The sequence below is a fragment of the Calypte anna genome, chromosome 2, assembly GCF_003957555.1.
Source record: "Calypte anna isolate BGI_N300 chromosome 2, bCalAnn1_v1.p, whole genome shotgun sequence".
Taxonomy (NCBI): Eukaryota; Metazoa; Chordata; class Aves; order Apodiformes; family Trochilidae; genus Calypte; species Calypte anna.
The window spans coordinates 123117600-123144705 of record NC_044245.1 but is presented as its reverse complement, the minus strand read 5'-3'; the positions used below and the strand labels follow the sequence as shown (position 1 = coordinate 123144705).

At 38.1% G+C, this 27106-nt stretch overlaps 1 protein-coding gene across 4 annotated transcripts; it reads left to right on the top strand.

The window, feature by feature from the left end:
- On the top strand, positions 1-27106 carry SNX16 (sorting nexin 16). 4 transcript variants are annotated; one of them, XM_030446313.1, is made up of 8 exons: positions 1-49; positions 4563-5026; positions 8640-8726; positions 12506-12654; positions 18854-18923; positions 23228-23364; positions 25189-25305; positions 25586-27106. In XM_030446313.1, the coding sequence occupies exons 2-8, from the start codon at positions 4655-4657 to the stop codon at positions 25689-25691; spliced, it is 1038 nt and encodes a 345-aa protein (XP_030302173.1). In that variant the 5' UTR covers positions 1-49; positions 4563-4654; the 3' UTR covers positions 25692-27106. The 4 variants fall into 4 exon arrangements, with proteins under 4 accessions (XP_030302173.1, XP_030302176.1, XP_030302174.1 ...); XM_030446314.1 differs by lacking the exon at positions 1-49 and adding an exon at positions 487-782; XM_030446315.1 differs by lacking the exon at positions 1-49 and adding an exon at positions 2577-2707.

Sequence of the window (27106 nt, the reverse complement as noted above, 5' to 3'; positions counted from 1 at the left end):
CGGCCCCGGTGGCGGCGCGGCGGAGAGTGGTGGGCGGTGCGGCGGGAAGGTGAGAGGGGGCACCCGTCCGGCAGACGGGAAGGGGCGAGCGGCGGAGGGGCTGTGTGGAGCGAGGGGAGCAGGCGGTGGGGAGTGAGAGCTGGGGGGGAGCGGAGTCCTGGGCCGCCCGACCCGTCCCGAGCAGGGCCGGTCCGTCCTGGCCCCCGCTGCGCCGGCCGGTGGCGCAGCTCCCGCGCACCTGTGCGGAGGTGGCCGCGGGCGGTTTCGCCGGCCCCGCCGCTGGGGAGCACCGCCGGCGGTTGGGCCGCCGCGAGGGCTGGGGCGCGACCGTCGGGGCCGGACATCCCTTTCGGCGGGGCGGTGTGAGGGTGAGAAGCGGCGGCTGAGCTCAGAGGTGTTTCCTCAGCCGGCGCTCCCGTGGGACCTGCCGGTGCCACAAGCCTTGCGATCGGGCGAGGTTGTGCAACTGCGCGGCGTCAGCCCCTCCGGTACCGCCGGCTGGGCGGCCGCTCCGGGAGTGGCGTAAAAGCGGTGCGTTCTGCGGGCGTGACGGCCCGGAGGCGCCGGGAGCCGCGTCCTTCCCAGGGCCTTGCCCAGCACCTGGCCCGCCCTGACGGACGGCGGCGTGGCCGCAGCGCTCTGGAGGCTCTGTCCGTCCCGCGTCCGCCGCCGGTTCCCTCCGCCTCAGGCCGTGCCGGTCGCTGGTGGCTGACTGAACGATAGCTACAGATTGTCCTTGGTTTTCATCTGTTTCAGAACCATTAAATCACAGAGAGAGAGAGGTAGGCACCGTACGCGCGTCCCACTGAGGAATTGCAGGGGGTGGGGGGGTGTAATTTTCAGTAACTAATTCGATAACAGGTTCTTTGGATGAGGAATGGTCCCGCTCTGTGTGTGTGTTTATGTGAGGTGTGATAAATAGGCCCTAATTCTGAGTTGCTAAAGAGGTGAATTACGTTGGTAAGGAACTTGGTCGAAGTCTGCACAAAATAATTTAAATGACTGATTTTTAAAAAATGCTTTGCAAAAAAACAACCTAGCAAATTACCTGTGTTAAATAATCCCCTGGTTCTTCAGCTGGCTTTCCATAGTAGTGCTTAAATCCTGTACAGCAGAGGTTAGGCTGACTGCCTTGTCCAGAGACGTAATGTATGCAACCAGATCACAAATAGTATTGCATAGCTGAAAGTCTTCTAAATCCAATTAGAACTGTTAAGTAAGGATTGTTTTGTTTCTAATCAATTATCCTTGAATCGTGTGGCTTACATGTTTCTCACTGAACATGCAAACCATTAGCTTAAAAGGGTTTGGAATTGCGATAGCTGCAAGCTGGAGGCAAACCCTTTTTAAGTGGTTTTATTACAGCCTATTTGCTTCACCGCAAAAAGGGAGGTGGCTGCTGTAAACACCCGGTAGGGTAAGTTGGCGTCACGCTGTTCTGCAGCATGTGACGGTAGGGTGCCTGGGACTCTGTCCCGTCCTGTTTCAGATCTAGCAGGTTGGTACTTCCAGCAAATGTTTGTTGGTTTTGGTTTTGTTTTGTTTTGAATCAGTTTACCATTGTCATTCTTAACACCTTTCTTAACTTCCAGTTGGAAAACAAACTGAATGCGAGTTCTTAACAAGAAAAAAAAAATTACTAAAAAAAACCATCTAAACAAGAAAGTGGGTATATTTGCTCGATTATCTCTTGGGTGTTGTGAGCCATCTGTTTGTTTAGAAAGTTTGTGTGGTGCGATGATTCTATTGGTTTAGCACCGAGACATGCAAGACCAGTACTTGGAGAAGCTTGGATAGCTTTTGGGCTGTGCTCCTAAATCTTCTTGCTGCACTGATGATGTAAGCAAGGAATAAGACAGTTTTGCTAAAAGGTTTTTTCATCAAATTATTTTCTGTTCCTTGTAATACATGAATTAGCAGTAAACTTATGTATTATTAGAACAAAGCTTGGCTGTGACCCTCATTTGAGCATTGTATTCTTTCTCTAGTGCTTAGCCTTCATAAAATCCAAATTAAACCCTATTGCAGTTTGAAACCTGATTGCATTCTATAGCGTATAAAAGTTTTAGATCCTTGGAAGTTTTTGTGCTTTTACAATTTAAGATGGATTTGCATATATGCATATGTATTTATGAGTAATATATTTATTCAAGAAAACAAAGATGCAAAGGTACTAGAAATCAGTGAGGTACCGATAGATTCAGTCTCATTTGTTTATCTATGAGTGTGTTTGCTGTGTTATTTTGAGTCAAGATTGTCCTTTTGAAGTAAATATTGTGCTTGTCAACATTTATATGTGTGTTAGCTCACAATTTGGGGTGGTCTTGCAGCATACAAAAAAAACTATACCAGAAAATGCACCCTGGGAGCACACCTAATGCTGTCCAGATTCTAATAAGCATTTGGTCAATGGTGCTGAATTACAAATTGTCTGAGAAAATCTGGTGAAGCACATGCAGCATAGATATTGGAGTTCTTGACTGGCATTTTCTTCTTTAAAAGACACTGTTCACAAGTACTCTCAAGAGTGACAGAGTTCCTTCTTTAATTTACAGATCCTTTGATGTTTTTGCAAACCCAGACTCAATTGGGTTCTTCTGTTCTTAGGTATTTAAGCCCCCACCTCTCAGGAGCATAGCTGTGTGGAGCATTCTGTAAGGGGGTGCTCACAGTTTCTTCTACTGGTAACAGAAGAGTCACCTAAGTGGTAAGGGAAAGAGGAGTTCCTTGCTTGGTATTTTGTACAGACAAAAATATTGCTAGATGAAATCTACCAGAGAGTACTTAATGTCCCCATATTCCTACCAGTTGTAAAAATATATATTATTTTTATTTGCGGCAGCAAGCATACTTACTCAGAAAAAAGGGATTTAAATCTTAGTCTAGTTACAGGAGATCTTGTCTCCATGACAGGTGTGACTTGCCTCTTTCAAATTACATGAGCCTGAAGCAGGTCATCTGCCTGACATGTGGAATTAAGTCACAAAACCAAGCACAGGACTATGCTGCAATAGAAGCTGCTGTTCAGATCCTTCACCTGACCAGCAAAGTCGATCACCAGGGGTTTATGATACTGACCTTTCTGCTTCCTTGGATGCTGCGGAGTGTCCATCCTCACCCCACAGTGAAGCAGAGGTGCTCCTTTGGAGACACTGTCAGTTTGAAATTGTTCTTTTTGGTCAAATTCCCTGAGGTTTCTGACATGCACAATGTGTGAAGATTCCCCTGTGTAACTGAGACGATAAAGTTTAGTTTTTCTTCACTTTAGGAATTCCTTTAAGAGCACTTTACTTGTTGGTGCTGTGTCACTCATATTTATTTCTTTATTCATGTATGCTAAGATTCATTTAGAGCAAGAGAATGCAAGCATCGCTTCACCCTGGCAATTAAGAAACTAATTTAGATTTTGCTCCTGTAGGTGATTGATTTTTATATATATATACACATCTGTGTGTGTTATAGCTATAATGTATACGTATTACACGTGTTATATATATTATATTTTTATGTATAACGTTATATATATATAAAATGCTTACATATTTATATATATATATATATATATATATAACATGACTCAGGTTGGTGATTTCCCATTTCAGAGCTGCCTCTAGCTTCATGGTTGATTGGTAAACTCTTGGGTAAAATGGGTAATGACTGAAATCCGATTTATCCAAAGAGGTGGGATCTAATTTGCACCTTGTAAGAACTCTGGGTATGCTTTTAGAAGGAGTAGATAGTGCTTTCTTGGCAGTTGGATACTGATGTCCTAATTTTCTTTTGCTTTTTTTAGAATGTATACACATGCACACAAGATTAATCTTGTCTTGAAATGGTTTTCTCAAAAAAGAAATAATCAAGTCTCTTATTAAAATTGTTTTTCCCTAAACTTGTTTTTTCCATTTTAATCTGCAGGAATGTAAAACTACTTGCTATTGCAACACTGGTTTTGATGTGTGTGCTTGTAAAATTTAATTGCTCCCATTCACGCTACTGAAAATGTGCCCAGTTAACATAATTACAAAAGTCTGCATTATATGGCACAGAGTTGTTTTGAAGAAACATTTTGCTTTGAAAACTGATTCATTATGCTTCAGTAAATATGTAATGTATGCAAATATGGTTTTCACCTAAGTTGTTAACTGTTTTCTTTTGATTTGTGTTGTGTATATTGTTGCATGCATGCTTGGCTCATGTGGTCTGCACTAGCTATCTTAACAGAACCAATTCTGAGAAAAGCTTTTGTACTGGTTTATTAAACAGCCACTAAAACTATACCAGCTTCTTATATGCCTAAAAGTTGCTGCTTTTTCAATAAAACAAAGTGTAGTACTTATGTCATAAATAAAAAGTTTGTCGTTTTAAGTAGTCTTTAGCTTTCTGTCTTTTTAATTTTGATAGCTGTAAAGCTGTCCAGCATTTTATATGAAGTCAAATTCCCTGTTAAAAAAAAGTGTAACCATCACTACAGCTATGTACCATCTCACTCTGATGGAGATGTTTTCAAAGCTGTCATAGTGTTGCTTTCATTTAAAAACAACATTTTCTGTTCTTTACTGCAGATACTGTTCTTAAAAGAAGAGAAAACATGGCTTATACAGTGAATGAACCTTAAACTTCTGGACCCAAAAACTGCAGGTTTTGTTTATGAAGGATGGCAACACCGTATGTTCCCGTCCCTATTCCTATCGGAAATTCATCATCCAGCTTTACAAACAGAAGCCAAAGAAGTTCTTCTTTTGGGAGCATCTCAACAAGTTCCAGCTCCTCAAAAGGACAGCTGGAGGACTCTACAATTGATAGTTTTAAAAAGATGAGCACATCTGACCAGATTGATTCTATGTCATCTGTATGTAGTAGTCCACTTGTTAGGACTAAATTTACAGGTATGGATACATCCATAGAGTACTGCACTCAGCCTGTAGAAGAAATAGAGCAGAATGCAGATTCCAGGAGTTGGGAAGATCGACCATCCACGCCTACTATACTGGGTTATGAGGTGATGGAGGAAAGGGCAAAATTCACTGTAAGTTTTGGGGATAGTATAGTTCCTCCTATAATCACAAAATAACAATTTAATGAGCCTTTTTTTTTTTTTTTTTTTTTTTTCCAATAGTTAATCCTGCCTTTCAGGGATGTTGGAGTACTTTACAAAGATGAATTTAGCTTTAAAGTACTGCCATCTGACAGGAAAATATCCTTCCTGTTACACAAGTGGGAAAATTTAGACTCAGAAGTAGTATTTCTGTAATCGTGTATGTGGGGTAGAAGGATTTGTTCTACTTCAGCTATCAAAGTCTGCTGGAAAAGTTAGAAATTCCTTGCAAAGTGACAATTTCTTGTGAAATTGAACTCGTAGAAGTTCTGGATAGTTAAATGTCTTAACTAAAATGTAGTCTTTTAAATTAATTCTAAGATGCCTTGATATTTTCCTTTTACAGACATAAGTAACGTGCAGCATTTGAATTCAAGTGCCTACCTATAGATTACAACTTCTTGAATTGCTGAGTTTAGTTTCTAGTAAGAAGAAATCTGTTCTGAAAAGAGCAGTTAGATGTCGTGTATACAGCAGCTCATGACAGAACACCAGCTTATCTGATTTTCATTGATTTTTCTCAAAATGTACTGTAGCTGGTGATTCAGTTTTTTACATGCTATAAATATATTAAGGCATTTGTTTCTGTGGATGTTGTTGAAACATTTCTTTGAGATAATTCAGCAACGCTTGTGGGACTAATGTAAGTTGTTGGTTACTAATTAGTATGTTACTTCAGGAGAGTAACATTAATCATGAATAGGTAAGGAGGAGGAAATAGCAGACTAATTTTTCTCATACTTGTTTGTATTAGAAAAATGTGGAAGCAAATGCTCTCATGAATTTCAAATACTAGTAAAACGATCAATGCAGAGAATTAAATAATGCTACTTTTAATTGGGAATTACAGCTTGTCATGAGTTTTTCAGTTTTAACATCTTCATGGATGTTAGCATAAGAGCCAAATTTTTTTTACATGTAGATCAAGATTCCTTTAAAATAATACCTTCAAAACTAGAACAATAATTAGTATTTTTAGGTCGACAGAGTTACTCTGAAGGTATGCAGAGGCATGTTCCAGTGTGCATGGTAGATATTTTCCACTGAATTTAAAATAAGGGGTCAAAGTTGTAATTATATGTAGGAGGCCATGTTACAGTACAAATGAAACTGTCTTCATCATTAATATGATTGGTTGCATTTTTGAATGTTCTAAATTCACTTTTGTTGCTGTGTTTGTTTCTGAAAGCATGTAATTAACTTTGTTTTCAGTTGCATGTTGGAAATAAGCTTGCTATTGTGCATTAAAACCAGCGTGTAATTAGTGCTAGAAAATTTGGTTGGGCAATGCAAAATCAGTGAGATGGAAGGCAGTGGAAAGTAAATTGAAATAATCTGTAAAAGAGATGACACTCAATTACTGACATTTTTTTTACTCTTTGTCAGCATGCCATAGTTCCCAAAAATATGAATCTGAATTACTTAACCTTCATAATGTACTGACTTCAAGAGTTAAATGTTTGTGCATGTTGGAGTAGGTGGCTGCTGAAGCTTATGAGAGAAAGAAGACTGATGAAGAATGTCTCTGTTTCTAGCAGTTGGTCTCAATGAGTTGGCAGCCCTGCAGTGTTCAGTTAGTGCTTTTTTTAAACCAACTAGAAGTCATAATAAGATGCTGAATCAGACCGAGATTGTTACTAAATATTGGTCTATTTTCATTGATTATTTTGTATTGAGTAAGGTAATTTGGGATTGACTGGAATCACTTGAGTTTGTTGAATTAATTTTTAGTTTTTCCCCAAAACCTAGTGTGAGGGAACTGACAGTTGGTTTTGTAGTTATCTTGTTTTTCTTGTTTATTAATAATGAAGGGGTTTTTTTAATTCTTAATTGAAAAAAATTTTTTTCCCAAGTTTGGCAAGAAAACCAAAGATAATTATTTCAAATTGAGCTTTTGTTTCTGTGGGTTTTGGTGAGCAGTCTTGAGCTTATTGTTCTTTTTACAAACATAATTTTTTTTAAGACTTTTTTTTTTTAAGTTGACTGTTATTTACATGGAAAGCATTCAACATCAGGGTTAGAGTATCTGGATTTTTTTTTTTACCTGCACTTGTAAGCAACATCTCTACAAATAAAATAAAAAAACCAATACTGATCAGCAAGTAAATTAGCAAGGATATTCCAAAGCTTCATTTTCAATGTTTTACTGTGTACTAGCAAAGAGCCTTCACAGTTTTTTTAAAATAAAACTGTTTATGCTTTTGGTATGACAAAGAAGCTGAAACATTTGTACAAACGTTTACACATAAAATGCAAGGTAACATTTTAATGTTACTTCACAGGGGTGTGAATTTTGAAAGCTAATAGCTTTTTGTTAATGACTGAAATATTGCCCCTACCACAGTCCATAACTTCCATAGATGCTGCTGCTTGAAAGTGGGGTTCTGTTTAAAAAGTAGATTAGAGAAATACTTGCTGAAAAATTGTTTTAATTTGCACCCTAGTCACCTGTAGTTTGTGTAACTATCAGCAAGTTGATATAGTATGCAAAAATGCAAAAAACAATCTCACACATGAACAGAAATTGGCTAGTACTGGAGTTACCACATGCTGGGACTGCAACAAGAAAAAATTATCAGCCAAGACAACCTGCTGTGAGAACTTGAAATACTGGAAAAGATTTTTACTATGTAATAGATTAGAAAATTATTTATATAGAATTAATTTAAATGCCTATAAGGATTGTTGATCACTATGATTCTAAAAATAACTTTTTTCTTTTTTTTTTTTTAACTGGAGAACACCTAGACTGGGTAAGCCTCTACAATTACAGAGGCTCTTTTCACTTACACTGGAAAACATAATGTTGTGGCATGAGAGCCCTTCCTTACTAGACACTACTGAATATTTCCCAGTTGAAATTGTGTTATTAGATGCATTGTGTTCAGGCTTTTGAGTATCACTCCTCCTAGACAGTAATTTTTAATTTTTTTTTTAATAGAAGAATAGTATTCCCATGCTGTTGCATTGCTAAATCTTGATTCAAAGGATCCGCTACTTCAGTCTAATAATTCTGATGCAGTTATCTAGACAAATTGTCACACGGAAAGACAAAATGTAATGTTTAAAACAAATGGAACCAAGGTGGGATGTTCTTTTTATCCTGCATCACTTTTCTTTGTAAGTCAGATGCGACATTTTAATACACTGTAACACTCAGTTACTGATTGTTAAAGTCATGGTAAAAACAGGTTGGCCTCAAGGATTGATGAGTAAAGCTGTAATTCGGCAAAAGTTAAAGTAGAACAAAACATACTTCACTTACCTCTTTGCTAGCTGAGATTTGGTTTTTGCTGAAGAAGAAATCCAGGTGCAGTTTCACAAACTGTTTCCTGTGAACATAAAATTGTTTAATATATCCAGGATTTACAGAAACTGAAATTAATTGATATTGTTTGTACTAATAATTCTTACATGGAGTTTAAAAAAACTAAAATTTATCCATTAGTTTTGCTTCATTAAGAAAAAGAGGATAGAACCAGCCTTCCAGACAATGCAGCCTAAAATTCTGCATGTTTTTCTGATTCTGCTTTTTTCCACACAGGTATACAAAATACTGGTAAAAAGAACTCCAGAAGAAAGTTGGGTGGTTTTCAGAAGGTACACTGACTTCTCCAGGCTTAACGATAAGGTGAGAATTATACAGTGGCAAAGTTCTCAGCTGGCTCCTACATGTTCCACTTTCTTATCTCACATTTTTGTCCCTTTTATTTTTTCTTGGTTTTACTGCATACAAAGCACATACAACATTAATGAATGAAAAACCTGTGATCCCTCATTTTTTTCAGAGATAAAATAACTACAGCTACTGCAAAAAAGGTATTTCTTCATCTGTTGGCATGCTTCATACTTTATATTTATTTCTGATCTTTGTGATAAAAGAAATGAATTCTAATAGTTGTATTCCTTGCATGGGAATAGAACTAGGGGACTGTATTCTTTGCAGGAATGATCCAATAATTATTCAGCCCTCTGAAATGCAACAAACTGTGCTTTTTTCATGATAAAATGTAAGTATTGTGAGCTTAAGTTGTTGGTCATGTATGTTGGTCAGTCTTCAGCTGTCTTTGTCTTTGAAGTTAACTGTGAAATACTGTGTTGGATCTTTAAAGCTGAACACAGAGACACCAAGTAAATAGGAGTTCCACCAGGTCAGCAACTTAATATTTTTAGAGCGTTTTAAAACACAAAATGTTTGTCTAAAAAGCATAATGGTTTTGAATTGGTAAATAGTATTTGGCTATCCCATTTCCCATTGTTTCTATAAAAGTATAGAAGTGGAAAAACAGCATTACCGTTTTCTGTGTCACAGAATCACCTCAGTTGGAAAAGACCTTCAAGATCAAGTCCTACTGCCCACTCCAGAGAATAAGCTTTCACTGCAATTTTAGCACATTTTCTTCTGTTTTGTTTTTTTTGAGTTCAAATTTGTAACTTGTTAAATGCTCCTTTTACCTAAAGTAAGGGGTTTGGGTATACATTTTCTTCTTCTTGGATCAATGTGACTAGTCAAATAATTTAATTCTGATGCAATTTGAACACAGACTTGAACTTACATATTTTTCTGGGTTCTTGATTTGACCTCTTTAATCTTTCAGGCTACCTTTAAAACACCCGTGCAGTCTAAAACCATACTTGGGTAAATATGAATTAGCTTATAGATTTCATTGTTCAGAAACTTCTTGGTTTTTATTTAGTCTTTCCTAATTATGAAATGCTTTAATTTTGGCAAAAGCCTGACTACTTATGAGATTATGGTGTTCTGGGGATTCCAACTCAAATTTCAGAAGTCAGTTCATAGAGCAGTTTGCATTTTGACCAGCTATGTCAGATGCAGGCCAAGAAATGGCTTACATGCATTGTCTTTTGGTGTGGTTGTCAGTAGTTTGAAAAATCAAAATACACAGGTACTCATTGCAGAATAGATATCTAGATTTTACAAGTCTTTAGAGTCAAATCTTTGACAGAAATGCTCAACTTTTAGCACAATTTATAGATATTAGTATTTCTGTTAAAAAGGAGGAATTTTATTTTTCCTTCTTGTTACTGACTGAAGCTTTTTCATCTTTCAGGGTGCATCTAAGCTTTTATTTTGTTACTATTCTGTAATATTATGTAAGCTTCGGAATTTTGGTTTCAGTTTCACTTCAGTTCCTGGAGCTGGCATTTCTGTATGATAAGAAGCATGATCTCTTAGAAACTGAAGAGTAAAAGGTTATATGCACACATTAGTGATTCACAAGGCATTGTGCAACTCTTGCAATTCCCTGTTTCTAATGGCAGATATAGATATGAAGTCACATGCCATTTTCAGGATTTTCTGTACCCCCATCTCCTAGAAATCCAGCATGAAAAATACTCATTCTCTAAAATGGCATTAGCAACCTTGTGTTAAATGCCAGCTGAACTGAATAATCGGTCACTATCTGCAGAGATGTTAAATGAAAGGGACGGATTTCAGAACCAAGAAGTTAACTGTTCCTCTCTGAGGCTGTGCCTCATGTGAGATGCATAATCTATCATGTGATGATGGAGAGGACAGACATGTAGAAAAGATGCTTGACCCAAGCAAGCTATGACAGCCACCATAACTTGTCTGATCCACAGTTTTTCCCACTGTGTCTAAGGAGTGTTAAAGAAAGAATGCCTGAGGACTGTGCTGCTGACAAGAGTTAGCTTTCTCATACTTTCTTGGTCTGCAAAAGTAGTCTGTGGGTAGGCATACTCCTACTCTTTCTTCAGAAATATATTACGTGATCTACATAACCAGTGAAATTACCATTAGGTAGCAGTATGTGTGGCTGGAAAGCTTTCTGAGGAATATTTATCTGTGGTCCTCTGTACAACTAATACAGGGACTCATTTTGTTATCTTTTCTGGGTTCAGATCTATTAATTATTGCATTAACTTTAAAAGGATTCTGGAGCAAAGAGGATGCTTACTTATACGGTATTAATGATAAGAGATGGAGGAACTTCAGATGACAAAAAAAAATTAAATATTAAGAAGAATCTAATGTCAAAATGAAATTCAGTAAGAGGAAAACATATACTTAAATAATTAAACACAGAAATAAAAAGCAAAAGCAAAGCTTTGACAATAAACTACTCTATAAATAACAAACCAATAGTTACACTGGTCTCTGAATATACAATGCTTGTGATAAAAAAGTGCCCTTGTGCTTTGAAATGGTACTTAGATGAGGGAGGATCATCCACTTGCATGGTTCTTCCTTTAAACTGTTTGGGAGAGGTTTTAGCTAAGGTACAGTATCTCTTTTTAACTTTAAAAACTTAATCTGCTGAAAGAGTTAGCAGTAAAGAAAAGAGTCCATAAAGGTTAGTTAAATAAGTAAAGCTTATTGTCAAAAGGCTTAAATTTTGTCATGCAAGGATCAAGGCATCTACTGAAGAACTGTTTTGCAGCTATGTTAGCACTGAGTGCTAAAGAGTTTTCAAAGCAGATTCTGAAATCCCTGTCCCTGGAACATTTATATAATATATTAGATGTGTGGAGTACATCCCTGATGGGCAGGTGGGAGAACATAATTTTTTGTAAAATCCCTTTGCTTTTCCTTTTGGATGTAAATCCTTCAAGATTTTTTCTGTCAAGAATATCTTCTGAGAAAAGACTTCAAAATATTGGTTTTCATGAACATTTTTTTTCTTTTTCTAATCTTCATGCATATTATAGAAAAAATGCATTGGACAGGTCCATTGTTACATAATTTTATGCTTCCATTCACTTGCATATTTCATTTTTTAATTCAGAAAAAAATTCTAGATAGTTTTAGTATTGACTATACCCCATTAGTGTTTAAATAACTCAGAAATGCAGTTTTGTGTGTTAGTACTAGGGTTTGAGGGGCATCCATGCCCCTCATGCATCCATTCATGGGTGTACAAGGAGATGCTTTTTACTGGAAGTATCTCATGCATGTGTTGTAATTCATTCTGCTAGCCCCACTAAAAAGTTGAGTTGCAGTTGTAGGTCTGTAGTTGTTTTTTAAATATTTTATTTATACACAGTACTTATTATCACAGTGCTTTAGAAGAAACAATACTTACTTGTACTTCTTACTTACATACAATTTTATTTACTGACTCAAAGGCATTAAGTAGAAGACTCAGAGGCATTAAATTACAAAGCAGTTTTTTTCATTCCTGTTTTTACGTGGTAAAACCAAGAGGTCATTTGCTTGTGTAATGCAGCACAGCAAGTGATAGCACTGTGTCCACAATTCATGATATAATTTCAGTTGAGCTTGTGGTTGAAACTTACCTTGTACTTGACCTTAACAGAAGACAAAGATCCCATATTCTGAGTTAAGTCAGTGCCTGTGTCAAATCCAGTATTTCATCAAGACTTTTTTCCTTGGTTTTCTTCATTTGGCTTTGATTTCTATTTCAGCTAAAAGATATGTTTCCGGGGTTTCGCTTGGCCCTTCCACCGAAGCGCTGGTTCAAGGATAATTATAACCCTGACTTCCTGGAAGATCGACAGCTGGGACTACAGGCATTCCTTCAGAATTTAGTAGCTCACAAGGATATTGCTAACTGGTACGTGGTTACACTTTGCTTAGTCCTTGTATAGTTTCTAGAGTCTAGCAGTATATCTTGGAGCAGTGTAGCAAGGAATTTCAATAGCATACAGGTTATGCATTTTGTTTTTAATTGCATTACTTGGTGACCTATAGATTAATCCCATCTTAACCTCACCAAAAAGAGGTATTGCAATATTTTGACTTGTACATGGTTAACTGCTAACTAGAAGCTGTAATATTTGAAATGCTAGACTACTTCCATGTTTACTCCTAAACTATGCTGAGCACAGAATTGATACAGTGTTAATTTACATTAAGATTGAATGTTTAGGCTTTCATAATGAAAGTAGGTACTGTATTAGGTGTTTAGTTTTTAAAATGTGTATTAAACAAAAGGTGTAAATTTACATGGCGTGGTAGTAATAGAACTACCTTTACAGATTGCTTTACATAAGTAAATGTAAACCACAAATAAAAATAGGCTTAAGAAGAGTCTAAAAAACCTAATGTGTTTAAGCAACAAAGTCTCTTTGAACAGTATCATCTTTCATACAAAGTAGAAGATTCTACCAGATCTGGAAGACAGGTAGAACATAATTCTGGTAAATTAAATGTAAAGATCTTTTTCATACAAGCCAAAAGAGAGTTTTAGTAAGCAAATTGATAGAGGCAGAGCAGTTAGTTCTAAAAATCTTTTCAAATGCCAGAAATAAGAAAATTTTGAGGTGGCTGTACCAGGGTTTCTTTGAGTAATGAGTATGAGGAACTGCCTTCATCTGAAACATCATTAAAAATTAAGAATAATAAATCATCTAGACGAAACAGCATTCCCTCAAGAATTTTTAAGGAACTAAAATGTAAAATTGAGCTGTGGTGTGGACCATATAATGCTACTTACTTTACTTTATAGTAGAATAGCTATTATTATATTTGGCACATTTTTATGTGGCATTTGACTCTCGAGCCTGGAAACTAGAGATCAGTAAGTCTGACTGTTGGCACTGCTTGTAACAAAAAACTCAAATTGGTGAGCAGGTAAATAAAAATAATACTTGGAAAGGCAGTTTTGTCTTTTGTGGATGAAAATGTATCTTACAAGTAGTTATGTGGGAGGTCATAGAAACTGGTTGAAAGGTGAAGAGGATTGATGGAAATGTAGCGTATTACAGATGGAGTGTTGAATCACATTTATGAACTGATGTTCAGAATGTCAAGAGGTAGTGACATAATGAATTACTGTAGAAGGATCCCAAGTCACTGAGTGACTAACAAAATTTCATGTCATGAGCTGTGTAAAATGACTGTAGGCCCAAAGATACAAAATCATACATTCATTTCTTTTACAACCTGAAAAAAACTATTGGTATTAATACAGTTTTCTGAATTGGTTAAGTATTCAGTAATAGTCCAAAAGTTGCATAGAAAGTGTTGAATGAGTGAACTTAAAAGGAAAAAAAGTTACTGCTGTGGGGATCCGAATCACCCTTCCACATAGTCCAGTGCTAAAACTCAGCTGTTGGTTTCAAAAGAGTGCTTATTAGAAGCACAGAGAAGGCAAGAACATAGAAAGCTACGGACAAACTTCCCTGCAAGAAGAGTCCTCTTCTCTTCAGTGTGTCTTGGGGAAGGGATGGCTAAACAGGGCATATGAAATCATTGAGGGGATAGGGAAGGTGAGTAAAGAATATTAATATTTTTGGTGATTCATGGTCATCTCGATATATGTTTTACCGAGTTGTGAAATCTGGTTGTGAAATGTCAGAGACAGAAAGATTACATAGTTTCAAAAAGAAACTGTGTTTCTAAATAGTGCTAGTGTTATGCTGCTGGAGACAGACTTGTGAGCTGGGTGGACTTTTTATCTGCTTGATATGAAGACTGTTTCATGTTGTTGCATCTAGCTTGGTGTTTCAGCTGGCTTGTTTTTTGTACCTTGATGATGGTCCGTATTGGGCAATGCAGTCTTTGTCCCAAGGCCAAAAAAGCCCTGCAAAGCATAACTTTTAGACCACATCTCTCATCAGATACAAAATAGAATTTACATGTTTGTGTAATCAGTTTGTATTTTGAAGAGATTGTTAACTGAAATGTGATTTTAAAGAAAACTGACTCAGTAAGGCCCTCCATGAAGATCAAGTTGTTTAATAAGCTTTATAACCTGTTGTTGGTATGGCTTATGTTCTAATGTTTGGATCTCTGTAAGGTCTGGATTCCTCAGGAAGGGATTAAAACTGGGAGATTTGATCTGTCTTATTTTCTACCCCATTATCAGAAAATAGAAGTTACTGTTATTTGAAATTAATATTTGCACCCTGTGTGAGCAGTGGTGAGCATCTGACCCTCCGTCTTCCTTAAAAGTTCACCATCTACTTCTGCGATTTTGCAAATAATTCAAACTGCTTGGGTCACACCAAAAGCTTTTTTGCATTGTGGAGAAATCTCTTTTATTTCTCTTTTATCATTGAGACAAATTGACAGCAGGAAGGTTGCCCTTAAGTGATAGGAATTCTCATTCGGTATACGTATTTTTTAAGAAAGCCAAATTCAGAAAATATTTTAAAGATAGAATGTAGGATGGTGTACAGGTAACTAAATTTAGAGGCTATATTTTATTTTGCCTTGCATTGGAAGTTCAGTGAAAGATAAAATTGACACCCATCCACGAAATTTCATGTGTTCAAGAAAATTTCATATAACCGGTGAAATGGGAGAAAGAAGTTTAACCTGCTAAACAGAAGTGTCATCTGGCTTTAAATAAATGACACAGCTCTTGTCTGTCTCCACCCTGTGTAAGAAGGAGGTTGAGCAGAGGAACTCAGCCAGATGCTTGAGCCTTCTCAGGGATCCCATGTGCAGCACTATCCCTTGCTGCCCTTCTTAGTGCTGTGTCTGCTGGCCTTGCTGCCCCTCTTGAGAAAGATGTCAGCCAGCAGAGGAGCAAAGAAAGAAGCCACACACAGCAATATCTGTGACATGATTGAGAACATTTCTGTGATACTTTGAAGGCAGAATTTTCTCCTGTTACTTGTTAAAGCAAAGGAAGAGGTGTAACATGTGGAGCAGAGAGCCAAGAGCAAAGTGGACTCTCAAAGCCTAAAGTTAAGCTTCAAATGAATGTTTATGTCGTCAGGTACATATTCTAGATAGCAAATTAATGTTTTCAGTCGCCTGTGACTTTGAGGTTTCTTGACCTACAAGAAAGCTGGGGTAGGGCTTTTTACATGGGTGTGTAGTTGAGAGGACAAGGGGAAATAGTTTAAAACTGGAAGAGGGGAGATTTAGGTTAGACATTAGGAAAAAATTCTTTCCTGTGAGGGTGGTGAGACACTAGAACAGGTTGCCCAAGGAAGTTGTGGCTGCCTGCTCCCTGGAAGTGTTCAAGGCCAGGTTGGATGGGGCCTTGAGCAAAATGGTCTAGTGGAAGGTGTCCCTGCCCATTCAGGGGGTTGGAACTAAATGATCTTTAACATCCCTTCCAATCCAAATCTTTCTGTGATTCTATGATGTCCTCCCAACATAAAATAATGAATCTACAACTTTCAAGAAGTTTTGAAAACTTCTAGGAAAAGGTACAGTTTTCGGTCAGCTGCTGTAGGTAAAACAAAAAAAAAAAATTGGGTTTGACCTGATGTAAGTAGATGATATATATATACATCAGGTATTTTTGCACATTTATTCTTCTGGACATATCCATTTTACTCACAGAATCAGCCACGTTGGAAAGGACCTCTGAGATCACCCACTACCACTGTGGTCACCAGACCATGGCACTGAGTGCCACATCCAGTGTCATCTTAAAAAACCTCCAGGGACAGAGAATCCACCACCTCCCTGGGCAGCCCATTCCAATGCCTGATCACCCTCTCTGTAAAGAATTTTCTCCTAATATCTAACCTAAACCTCCCCTGGCAGAGCTTAAGTCCATGCCCTCTTGTCTTATTGATAGCTGCGTGGGAGAAGAGACCGACCCCCCCTAGCTACACCCTCCTTTCAGGGAGTTGTAGAGAGTGATGAGGTCTCCCCTGAGCCTCCTCTTCTCCATACTGAACACCCCCAGCTCCCTCAGCCCTTCCTCACAGGACTTGTGCTGGATCCCTTCACAGCCTCCTTGCTCTTCTCTGGACCCGCTCTAGCACCTCAATCTCCTTCCTGAACTGAGGGGCCCAGAACTGGACACAGGACTCGAGGTGTGGCCTCACCAGTGCTGAGTACAGGGTCAGAGTCACATCCCTGGACCTGTTGGCCACACTGTTCCTGATACAGGCCAGGATGCCATTGGCCTTCTTGGCCACCTGGGCACACTGCTGGCTCATGTTCAGCTTCCTGTCAATTCAGACTCCCAGGTCTCTTTCTGCCTGGCTGCTCTCAGCCCCTCTGTGCCAATCCTGGAGCTCCCCATGGGGTTGTTGTGGCCAAAGTGCAGGACCTCGCACTTGGCCTTGTTGAACCTCATCCAGTTGGAATCAGCCCAACTCTCCAGTCTGTCCAGGTCCCTCTGCAGAGCCCTCCTGCCTTCCAGGTGATCCACACTCCCCCCCCCCAGCTTAATGTCATCTGCAAATTTGCTAATGACGGACTCAATCCCCTCATCCAAATCATCAGTGAAGATAATAAACAGAACTGGGCCCAGGGGACACCACTGATGAGTGTCCGCCAATTGGATCAGCACCGTTCAGCACCACTCTCTGGGCCCAGCCCTCCAGCAGTTCCTGACCCAGCACAGCTTTTCCAGGAAAATGCCATGGGGGACAATTTCAAAGGTTTTGCTGAAGTCCAGGCAGACTCCATCCACCGCCTTCCCCTCATCCACCAGGCGGGTCACCCGATCATAAAAGGAGATCAGGTTGGTCAGACAGGACCCGCCCTTCCTAACCCCGTGCTGGCTGGGTCTGATCCCCTGTCCAGCCTGTAGGTGCTGTGTGATTGCACTGAGGATGATCTGCTCCATAACCCTGCCAGGCACTGAGGTCAGACTAACGGGCCTGGAGTGTCCTGGGTCTTCCTTTTGTCCCTTTTTATGGATTGGTGTGACATTCCCCAACTTCCAATCATCTGGGACCTCCCCGGTAAGCCAGGACTGTTGGTAAATGATGGAGAGCGGCTTGGAGAGCTCTTCCCCAGCTCCCTCATCACCCTGGGGTGGATCCTGTCTGGTCCCATAGACTTGTGAGGATCCAAGTGGCTCAGCAGGTCACTGACTGTTCCCTCCAGGATTACGAGGGGACATAAGTGGAAGGAAGAGATGGGAAATTAGTTTGAATTCACATCTTTTATTTTTGTGCTTTTGTTGCAGATAGGAGATGATTTAAAGATCTATAGTAGTGAGTGCAAACATAATTGCTGATAAGTTACTATTTGCTAATAAATTGTGAGTACATTATTCTGATTGGAAGCTATTTATAGAAGAATGAATACAGCAGAGCAGCAAGGTCTTAGAAATATGAGTGAAAGGACATGTTTGAAGTTGTTGAAGAGTTCTGTGAAAAGTAATCTAAACTTGGAATATAGAATAACCAAGATGTTCAAAATATTCTAATAAACCACAGAATAGCACCTGAGAATTCCTTCTTCTGACCTTTGCAAAACATTGCACTGAGACAGGTGACAATTGTTACACAATTCTACACAGTTTTAAGTTAAAGGCATTAATTTATTAATTTGAAATGTATGTTTAGAGATGCTATGTACTTCATCCATGCCACATTAACCTTGTCACTTCTGACTGTTTTATAACCTACTATTTTATACATATATAAAAATATATATTGTGTATCTGTCATAGCACAGTGGAGCCATAAATGGGTGTTTTAGTAGCCATGCTTGGTTCCACTGATACTTCCTGAAGGGATCTGTGAATGGATTTTAGCAGCATGCTTTTTCATCCATCTTTTAGGACATATTTTTCACCAGAATTTTTCAAGGCTCTTCAATACTGAAGTTATAAACCTGCTTGTTGGTTGTCATATAGCAACACATTCTATTAAGATATAAAAAAATTATTTTCTAAGTTAACTTGCTTGTGCAATTTAAGTCATATTTTAAATACTGTCCCTGGTTGACACATACAACTGAGATGTCATAGTTTGGTAACATTTTTTTGAATTCTTGGGAGTAAATAGATATTTGTGGCCCTTAAATGTGACCACACAAGGCAAGTATTTCTTTAAGCATTGATGGAGGTTTGTACCTAATTATCTCTCTTTTATTTGATAAAGTATTGCAGTGAGGGAATTCCTTTGTCTGGATGATCCTCCGGGTCCTTTTGACAGTCTGGAAGAGAGCAGGGTAAGGTTTTGTCATTTTATATGATAAAAACAGAATGTGAAAGGCAGTAATTGTTAGAATAATGTAATACTCATTGAATGGTATGGAGTGAAACATTTTTATTTCTGTTCTTTCACAAAAATTTGCAAATGGGTGTATTTCTAAAACTTGCATAGTCTGATTATTGGTGCACACTGGTAATATTTGACTGCTGTACATCATTACTGTCCCAAGATATAATCACTTTCCTTTTGCCCTTTATGACCAGTGGATGAATTTTGGTTTTAAGGCCACTACCGGACAATAAGAGTTTTTGTAAGTTTACATTCAGCACACCACAATGTGTATGCAGTCTGTCTTGCAGTAGTAAAATGTTCTTGCTATGAAATGTAGAAGTAGATTTCACTGGCATGCAGAGCTGTTTCGTGTCTGTCTAGAACAGGTTGTCTCAATTTTCTTGCTGTATAGAACATCAACATGGTTTGCAATAACACATTCATTGTTAATACTGTAGACATTTCAAATGTTGTGGGATTCTTCTTCAACTAAATTTACATTTACCAGTTTGTTTTGCATGTAAATTGGGAGTGCTTTGGCTCTTGTTACATCACTATGTGCATCTTGAGGATTTGGTATGGTTTTTGTTGTTATGAGCTTCATTTTATTTCTGTACAATCACTTCTAATTATATCTATTTAAGTTGCTTAAAATTAGTAAAGAGTACAGGCATCATTCAGGTAATTACATAAGAAATTTAAGTGCCTTCTTCATAGAGATCTTGATCATTTGTATTGTCAAAGTCTCAGGGTTATAGTCTTCCACCAGAGGGATTAAGACCAACTACTGAAATAGCAGTGCCATTGTAGTTTTGGCTGTTAACCATTTCTGTAAAGTTTTTAGAGACAGCTGCTATAAAATTCTGGTCTCTAAGGGCTGCCCTGCCTTCTTGCAGAGTGATAGAGGTTGAAAGAGACCTCTTGAGGTCATCTAGTCCCACCATCCTACTCAAGCAAGTTCAGCTACTGCACTTGGCTCAGGACCGTGTCCAGTCAGGTTTTAAATATTCTACAGAGACTTCACAACCTCTCTGTGCAACTTGCTCTAGTGTTTTATCAGTAAAAAAGTGTTTCCACGTGTTCTGATTGAATTTCCTGGTGTTTTATTTATGCTCATTGTCTCTTATCCTGTCAGTGGTCACCACTGAGAACAATTTGTCTCCCTCTTCTTCATTCCCTCCTATCGATGTTTAAATCTTGATAAAATCACCCTGAGCCTTCTCTTCTCCATACTGAAGAGTCACAGCTTTCTCTTCCTCCTCAAGTCTCTTAATTACCTTTGATTATGATCTTTAAATCATGAGACCTAAGGTCCTGGTGGACAAGAAGCATGAAACCAGCCAGATACCTCAGCATTTATGGGTGCAACCTGTCAAGCATCATGTACTTATGTATGTGCAATCTGGATAAGTCCTCCCTCACCTGATCCTTCTCCACTGAGGGTAACTTTGTTTTGCCCTTCCTTGTCTTTCCTTCTGGTGGCAGAGGTCTGTGATTCCTAAACACTGGTCTTACCAATCAAGACTGGCAAAGGTGGCATCAGGTACCTTAAACCTTTTCAGTGTGGTTTGTCACAAGTTCTCTCACCTGTTCAGCAGGTCCATAGTTTTCCTGGTCATCCTTTTGTTGCTTACATACGTGCAGAATCCTTTCTTGTTTCCTTTCACATGCCTTGCCAGATTCATCTCCTGGTTGGCCTTGACTTTATTAACCCTGTCCCTGTAAGATCAGACAGGAACCCTCTACTCCTGAGTAACCTGTCTGTGCTTCCACTGATAGTACACTTGTTTTTAATGTCCGAGTTCTAGTAGGATTTCCTTTCTTGTCCATGAAGGCCTCCCTGCATCCTGTGCTTTCTGTCTGCTTGTTGAGCTGGACCTTAACTGAGCTTGAGAGTGTTGATCAATGAATATCTACTAGGTCTTCTGGACTGCTTTTCTCTTCCAGGTGGTTTCCCATGCATTCTTTTTTCCATGCAGATTTCTGAAGAGACTGAAGTCTGTTCACCTGAAACCCGTAGCTGTGATCCTACTTTTTTGCCCTGTTCCTTCTACCTGTTAGGATTCTGAACTCCTGCATATCAAGGATCATCTACATCCTTACCTCCCTTTCTTTTCTTTTTTCCTAAATAATGCCCCATTACAGGACAAGTAATTTCTGGACTTCATTTTTATGAAGGCATCTCAAAAATCACTTTTGTTTTGCCTTTCTGTTGTCATACAAAGCATAGGGGTGAAAACAAACAAACCAACCAACCGCCAACAGCAATAAAAACTCTACTTCTGTTACTCTTTTCCTTATGATGGAAAAAAATAACAGCTTCTCTTTGGTTCATGTGTGTTATTACAGTTCAAGAAGATTTTGACAAAAGGTATTTCTTTTTCAGAAGGGGTACAGATACTTCCCTCACTAGAAATGAATTTGGCCTTTCAGAAATTTAATTACAGAAATGTAGGCAAAATATGCACTAATCTATTTTTGTCATATCCTTGCTAATTGTTTTTGCAGATCCTTTCCTATACATCAGTGTTTCATGTTCTACTGAAGGAGGAAACAAAGCTTTCTTCCATCTGGCTTAATTCTGTTGCCCTTTCAAAATTTACAGGGAAAATTGGTCCCATCCTGGGCACTGGAACTGTGCCAGACTCCAGGTGTTCAGCTCTTCAAGGAAAAAGATACCTGGTTACAGACAATTCCCTGATAGATCTTTCTCAGCTGCAGTTCACCTTTCTGCTATTACAGCATCCTTTAGAATATGTTGATGTTTTCTTAGTTATGAAGAGCGGGTTCCTTTTCTTGGGTACCTGATGCACAGATTGCAACTAGAGATGAGTTTTTCCAAAAGGCTTTTTCCAGTTCTCATATAGTACAATGAAACAATTCTAGCATATGGAATATTTTTTGCTATTCTGTGAATAGGGAATTTGCATATGCATACATCTAAAGGTACAAAAAATACAGCTTAATTAAATTCCTAACAGCCAGTTTTCAGCAAGGGTACCAGAAGCCCTGAACAGTTTTACAAAATACACTGGAATTCACTTGACTGCCTTGGATAAAACAGGATGACTGTTTAATTGGAATGATTGCTAAAGTGAAAATGCTATGTGAAGAATGGATGCCACATATCCTCAGCTCTAGTAGATGCGAATAAAGCTGTGGCTTAACTGATGATTGGTCTTCAGTGCCTGTCAGCTATCATAAATTTGTTACATGAGTTGGTAAAACACATTAAAAATCAGTGTAAAAAAACCCTAAGATGGTTATTTGTTTGAGAACACTACATTTGTTTGAATTGTAACTTAGCATTTTAAAGTTGAAAATTCTGCTTCAATTAAACCAAGGAATAGTATCCTCTAGAAAAGTATCTTAACAGCATCGGTCTTAACTCAGCTCTTGTAATAATTTTTTATTTAGAGGATTCCATGAATTAGTGATTAGTTGCATGTTATGTTAAGCCAAGAAGGCCTCCTACCTGTTTCTCACTGCTTATTTAGTGAGAACATGTGAATTATTAAATCAGAATTGCACATTACTGCTGTTAGACTTTCCAGTAATAGATCAGCAGGCTCTGTGCCAACGCTTCAGTCGCTTCCTGCATTCAATGGATGTTGCATCCTACGTTTGCTCTTCACATTGCTCAGCAGAGTAACACAACATACTTACCAGGGTTGAATAGTTAGAACAGTTAAAATTCTTAGTGTTTCATTGAGATTTTTGAAAATGTTTTTCCACTGGTCTTGTGGCCCTCATGGTTGTCCTATATGTAACAGCAATTTTTGCACAGCAGCAGGTTTTGCACAAGTTTGTCTTTATCCTGGGTCAGGGAAGAACATGGAAATATTCAGAGAACATCCAAGTATTCTTAGGACTCTAGGAATAATTAGATACTTTGACTTCCAAGTCATGTGAGAGCAAATCTTATATGAGGGGAAAGACAAGTAGGCAGTTCAGTGCAGGCAAAATGGTTGAAAATTAGAGACTAAGCACCAAAGAGAAACCTCTTTCTGAAGTGTTTGCAAGACAAATGATGCAGTAAAGTATTTGCATTGAGTTCAGTGTAATAAATCCATTCTTCAAAGCAAAGTGGCATTGTGGCATTAAGGACAGAACTTTTTTTTCAATTATTTTATGTAGCTCTTTATGGTAATCAATACAAAGCAAAGCAGCTACCATTCTGTTACAGATAGAAAAAAACAAATCAAACCAAACCAAAAATCAATAAAGGCAATCCACTGAAGCTAAATGGAAGATGAACTTGTCTTTTAGGCTTTCTGTGAAACTCTGGAGGAAACAAACTACCGTCTACAAAAAGAACTGCTTGAAAAACAAAGGGAGGTTGAATCACTGAAGAAATTGCTAAGTGAAAAGCAGCTCCATATAGATGCTATTGAAAGAAGAATTAGGTATGTAGAAATTTTATGGGTTGGAATTTTTTTTTCTATATAGTTACAAGCAAGAGCTTTAAATGTATTCTTTGAAACATTTTTTCCCACGTGACCAATATTTTCAGTAGGTTCTTTCTCATATGTTGGCTAACAAGCAGTTGTTCAGTACAAGTGACTGAGAAAGTGTTTGCCCATCTTTTTCCCTCTAAAGTAACTAAGATTATGTTTCCTAATCCTTTAAGCCCTGTAAAGATAAGGCAAAGATTCTCTTCTGCTTTTGAGATGCTGGATATGTGAAATGCCCTGCTAGAGATGAGAGCAGTGGGGAAATTGCTTCGAGTTAAAATTCTATCTGTACTCAAGGCTTTGACAGAGCATAGTGATCAAGCAATTATATGCCTGTCTTAATGTCTTTAATTTGTTCTGAAATGCCCAGAATGATGCTGCAGATTGTCTGTTTAAATCTAAGGAAAAAATGGTGGAAAAAATATTTTATAATAATATTTATGGTGTCTGTGTGCTAAATTTTGTATCAGGCTTAAGTGAGTTGGAGTTGGGCTGTTCAGTGTCCCACTAGACTTGCTGAGTCAGTCATTGTGGGGCTTCCTTAGCAAAGGGATAAATTCCTGTGTTCCCTTTGGAAGTTGTTTACTTCTTGGGTTGTAGAGTCTTAACATACCCAGGCTGAGCAACAAATCACATCTTTGGATAGAAGGCTTGAGTGATGTAAGTTAGAAGGCTATGTCTGGAAAAGGATTTAAATGGAATTGTTATGGCTTATTGAAAATTCTGATCTGAATACCATATTTAGTTTGTCATTTACTTATGAAGGCAAGAAAGTTCATTTGAAATAAGCTTTCTCTGTTTGACAAGAAACTCAGCTTATCTTGTTGTAGTTGAAGCTGAAGGAAATGGGTCTCTCACCATGTTGAAATGGAATTTTGATCTGATGGTCCAACAAGAATTAAACATCTTCTGCCTTTACACTCTAAAGGTCAGGTACTCAAAACATGCGAGATAGTAGAGGACAATTGGACTCGGAATCCTTTACCTATCATGCTGGATTTGGCCCAACTGTAGGCCAGTAATCATGTTAGGGAATATTGCTGAGGTATTACTTAAAATGCATCCATTAAAACAAAACTATGGAAACAATAGTAGTTAATTTAAAAAGGAGAAATACAGTAGTATCCCTTTCAGCACAAACTTGTTCACAAGCTTTTTTTCCAATTCAAGTGGCAGCTTTCAACGCTAAATTATTTATGTTTTCCACACAGAGAAGTACTTGGGATGCAAGGTTTTTTAATAATTTTACATTAACATATTGACATTTCTAGCCAGGCTTGTCAGACTGCCAACTCACATTGCTCTTAAGACAAAATTACTACATGTCTCTCTATCATTTATGGGAAAATGTATTGCTCTGAAACTTAGTATGTGTCTCTGAAGTTGCACTGAGAAACCTGGGAAATCTTTTTATCACCCTGCCTGTCTTCCTTTTGACTGTGTTTTGATTATAATTCTGCCATTTTGGCAAAATGTGTACAGCTTGGGTTCCTGCTTGTAATGTCTTACCTCAAGTCATAATCACTCCTCTGGGAATTTTGTAAAGCTGCTAAATTGTGATGCACCCAGAGGACTGAATTTAGTTTGGGAATAAGCAGCTGGAGTAAATAAACTGTTTAAGTAACTATCCAGTGCAAGCCCTGCAAATCTAGTGATGAAAGAAATGGGACACGTAGGAGTGAGATTGGGTTCCCAGAAACTGCAAGGTTTCAAATGAACCAAACATATGAATGTTTGCTGTATGGATTTGTGGTACTCTGTTCTTATTTGTTGTAGGGATTTATCTTTAGGAAAAATGACTCGTCAGATGTCAGGAGAAGAAAGTGAGTGCAGTGGTGAGGTGGAGTCTTCTGCAGTAGAAGCAGACCAGGGTACCTTGGCTGAGGACAGCTGGTAAATACAATTATTTTGCTTATAATATATTTTAGGTTTTTGTAAAGTATGTTTTTAAAGGTTTGGTCCTGCATGAATTCTGAACAGCTGAAGAATTTGTCATTTTATTGTACCCCTGTAGCTATCTCATATTTCATGAAGACTCTCAGGATAGGTAGTTTTAGATCAGGCGTTAGTTATAAGTTAATTATGTAAATGTTTTGTAGTTTGCAGGCATGAAATGACTTTGGAGAATTGTATTTGTTTCCATTTGACAAAGCCTATTGATCTGTTGTTCCAGCTCAGATAAAGAGAACCATGAGGCATGCTGGACTGGCTCTTTGGCTGAAAAGTCTGCACCAGAAATTGAAGTTGCTGAAGTAGCCTACACTGCTGATGAGGAGTAGATCAGTAGCAGCTGCTGTTACCTGGAAAAGGTTCATGTCTGGGACATAACTTTGTGAGTGAGGGCAAAGAGCAGCTGTGAAGAATTTGCAGCAAAGAGCAAGAATGCACATATTGAATGTTTACATAAATCCTTACAAATTATTAACGTAAGAAATATACCCAGTGCTGCTTTGATATCAGTTTTTATCTAGCCTTTATATATTTAATATATTAAAGTCTAAGAAGGGCTAAAATCAGCTCAAGTTTCAGTAGTGTACAAAGATGATTTGGCTGACTTTCCTAGCAGGGTGACAAAAACACGTGAAGTCACCAGACATACCTAACTAGCATGTCATATGTTGCCACTGCTGTGACACACTTGATGTGTTCATCTGTTTGGTATTTATGTTTTCATATTCTTACAGCCATAAATTAATGCTTGTTGAAGTAAGAATGGACTCATCTTAGGTTTAATAGGAGTGTAGGACGTGTTGTTTTTATATTGTAAACTTTAAGAATATTTCTCTGGACATTTTAATGCAATGCACTAGGAAAACTTATAGTACCAAGAGAAAAGACTTCTGAAATGGGATTATAGATGGACATTTTAAAAAAAGAAATGGTCATTTTTGCTGAAGGATCTAATCTGAGACCCCCAAAACACTGTGTATTTTCATCCCAAGATAGCATGCCTGTAATGCTTTTTGTTTGGTAGTGCTGCTTTTAAAATCTGGGATACCTTTGCTAAATACCCATGTAACAGTAAAGTCGGAGAGTTTGCCTTTTACTTGGAACACTACCTCTTACCAACTTGCGAATACATTCATGTTTGTTTAAAATTATTCCAGATTATATGGAGACGATTTAAGACTTGTAAAGAAGCCATATTTTTTCCTGCACAGTTCATAACTAGATGGAATCTAGTTGCAATGTATTTTTGTTTCAATATATTGCACACATAGGGACTTTGCAACCTATGGTGTATATCCTATTTTTCAAAATGTATTAAGACAGGAGATGCACTTTATAATTAAGACTCCATTGTGCCAAGTTCAGTTGGCTAATTGGTTGAGAAAGGGGAGTTGCAGGGAGAGGATTATGTAGTGCCTTTTTGTATTTTACTTGTTAATTACTGCAGAATTTTTTTACAGTGCTCTAGATCAGCTCTGTGGAATCTTTAATGCAGCTTGTTTCTGTTCATCACTTATTTACTGAAAGTGCCTTGTTTTATTCTGCTTTTCCAATAGGAAGAATGCTGTTTTGTTTTAATCTTTTTTTCTCCCTATACCACCCACATCGTTGTTTAATGTTGTCAATATGCAGTGTCTTTGTGCTGGAGTTTTCAAAGGGAGCTTTGTACTTCAGGCTGTACATACAATGACCTTTATGCAGAACTGTATTAAACCTTCCTGGTGAAATAAATCTATGGACAAAA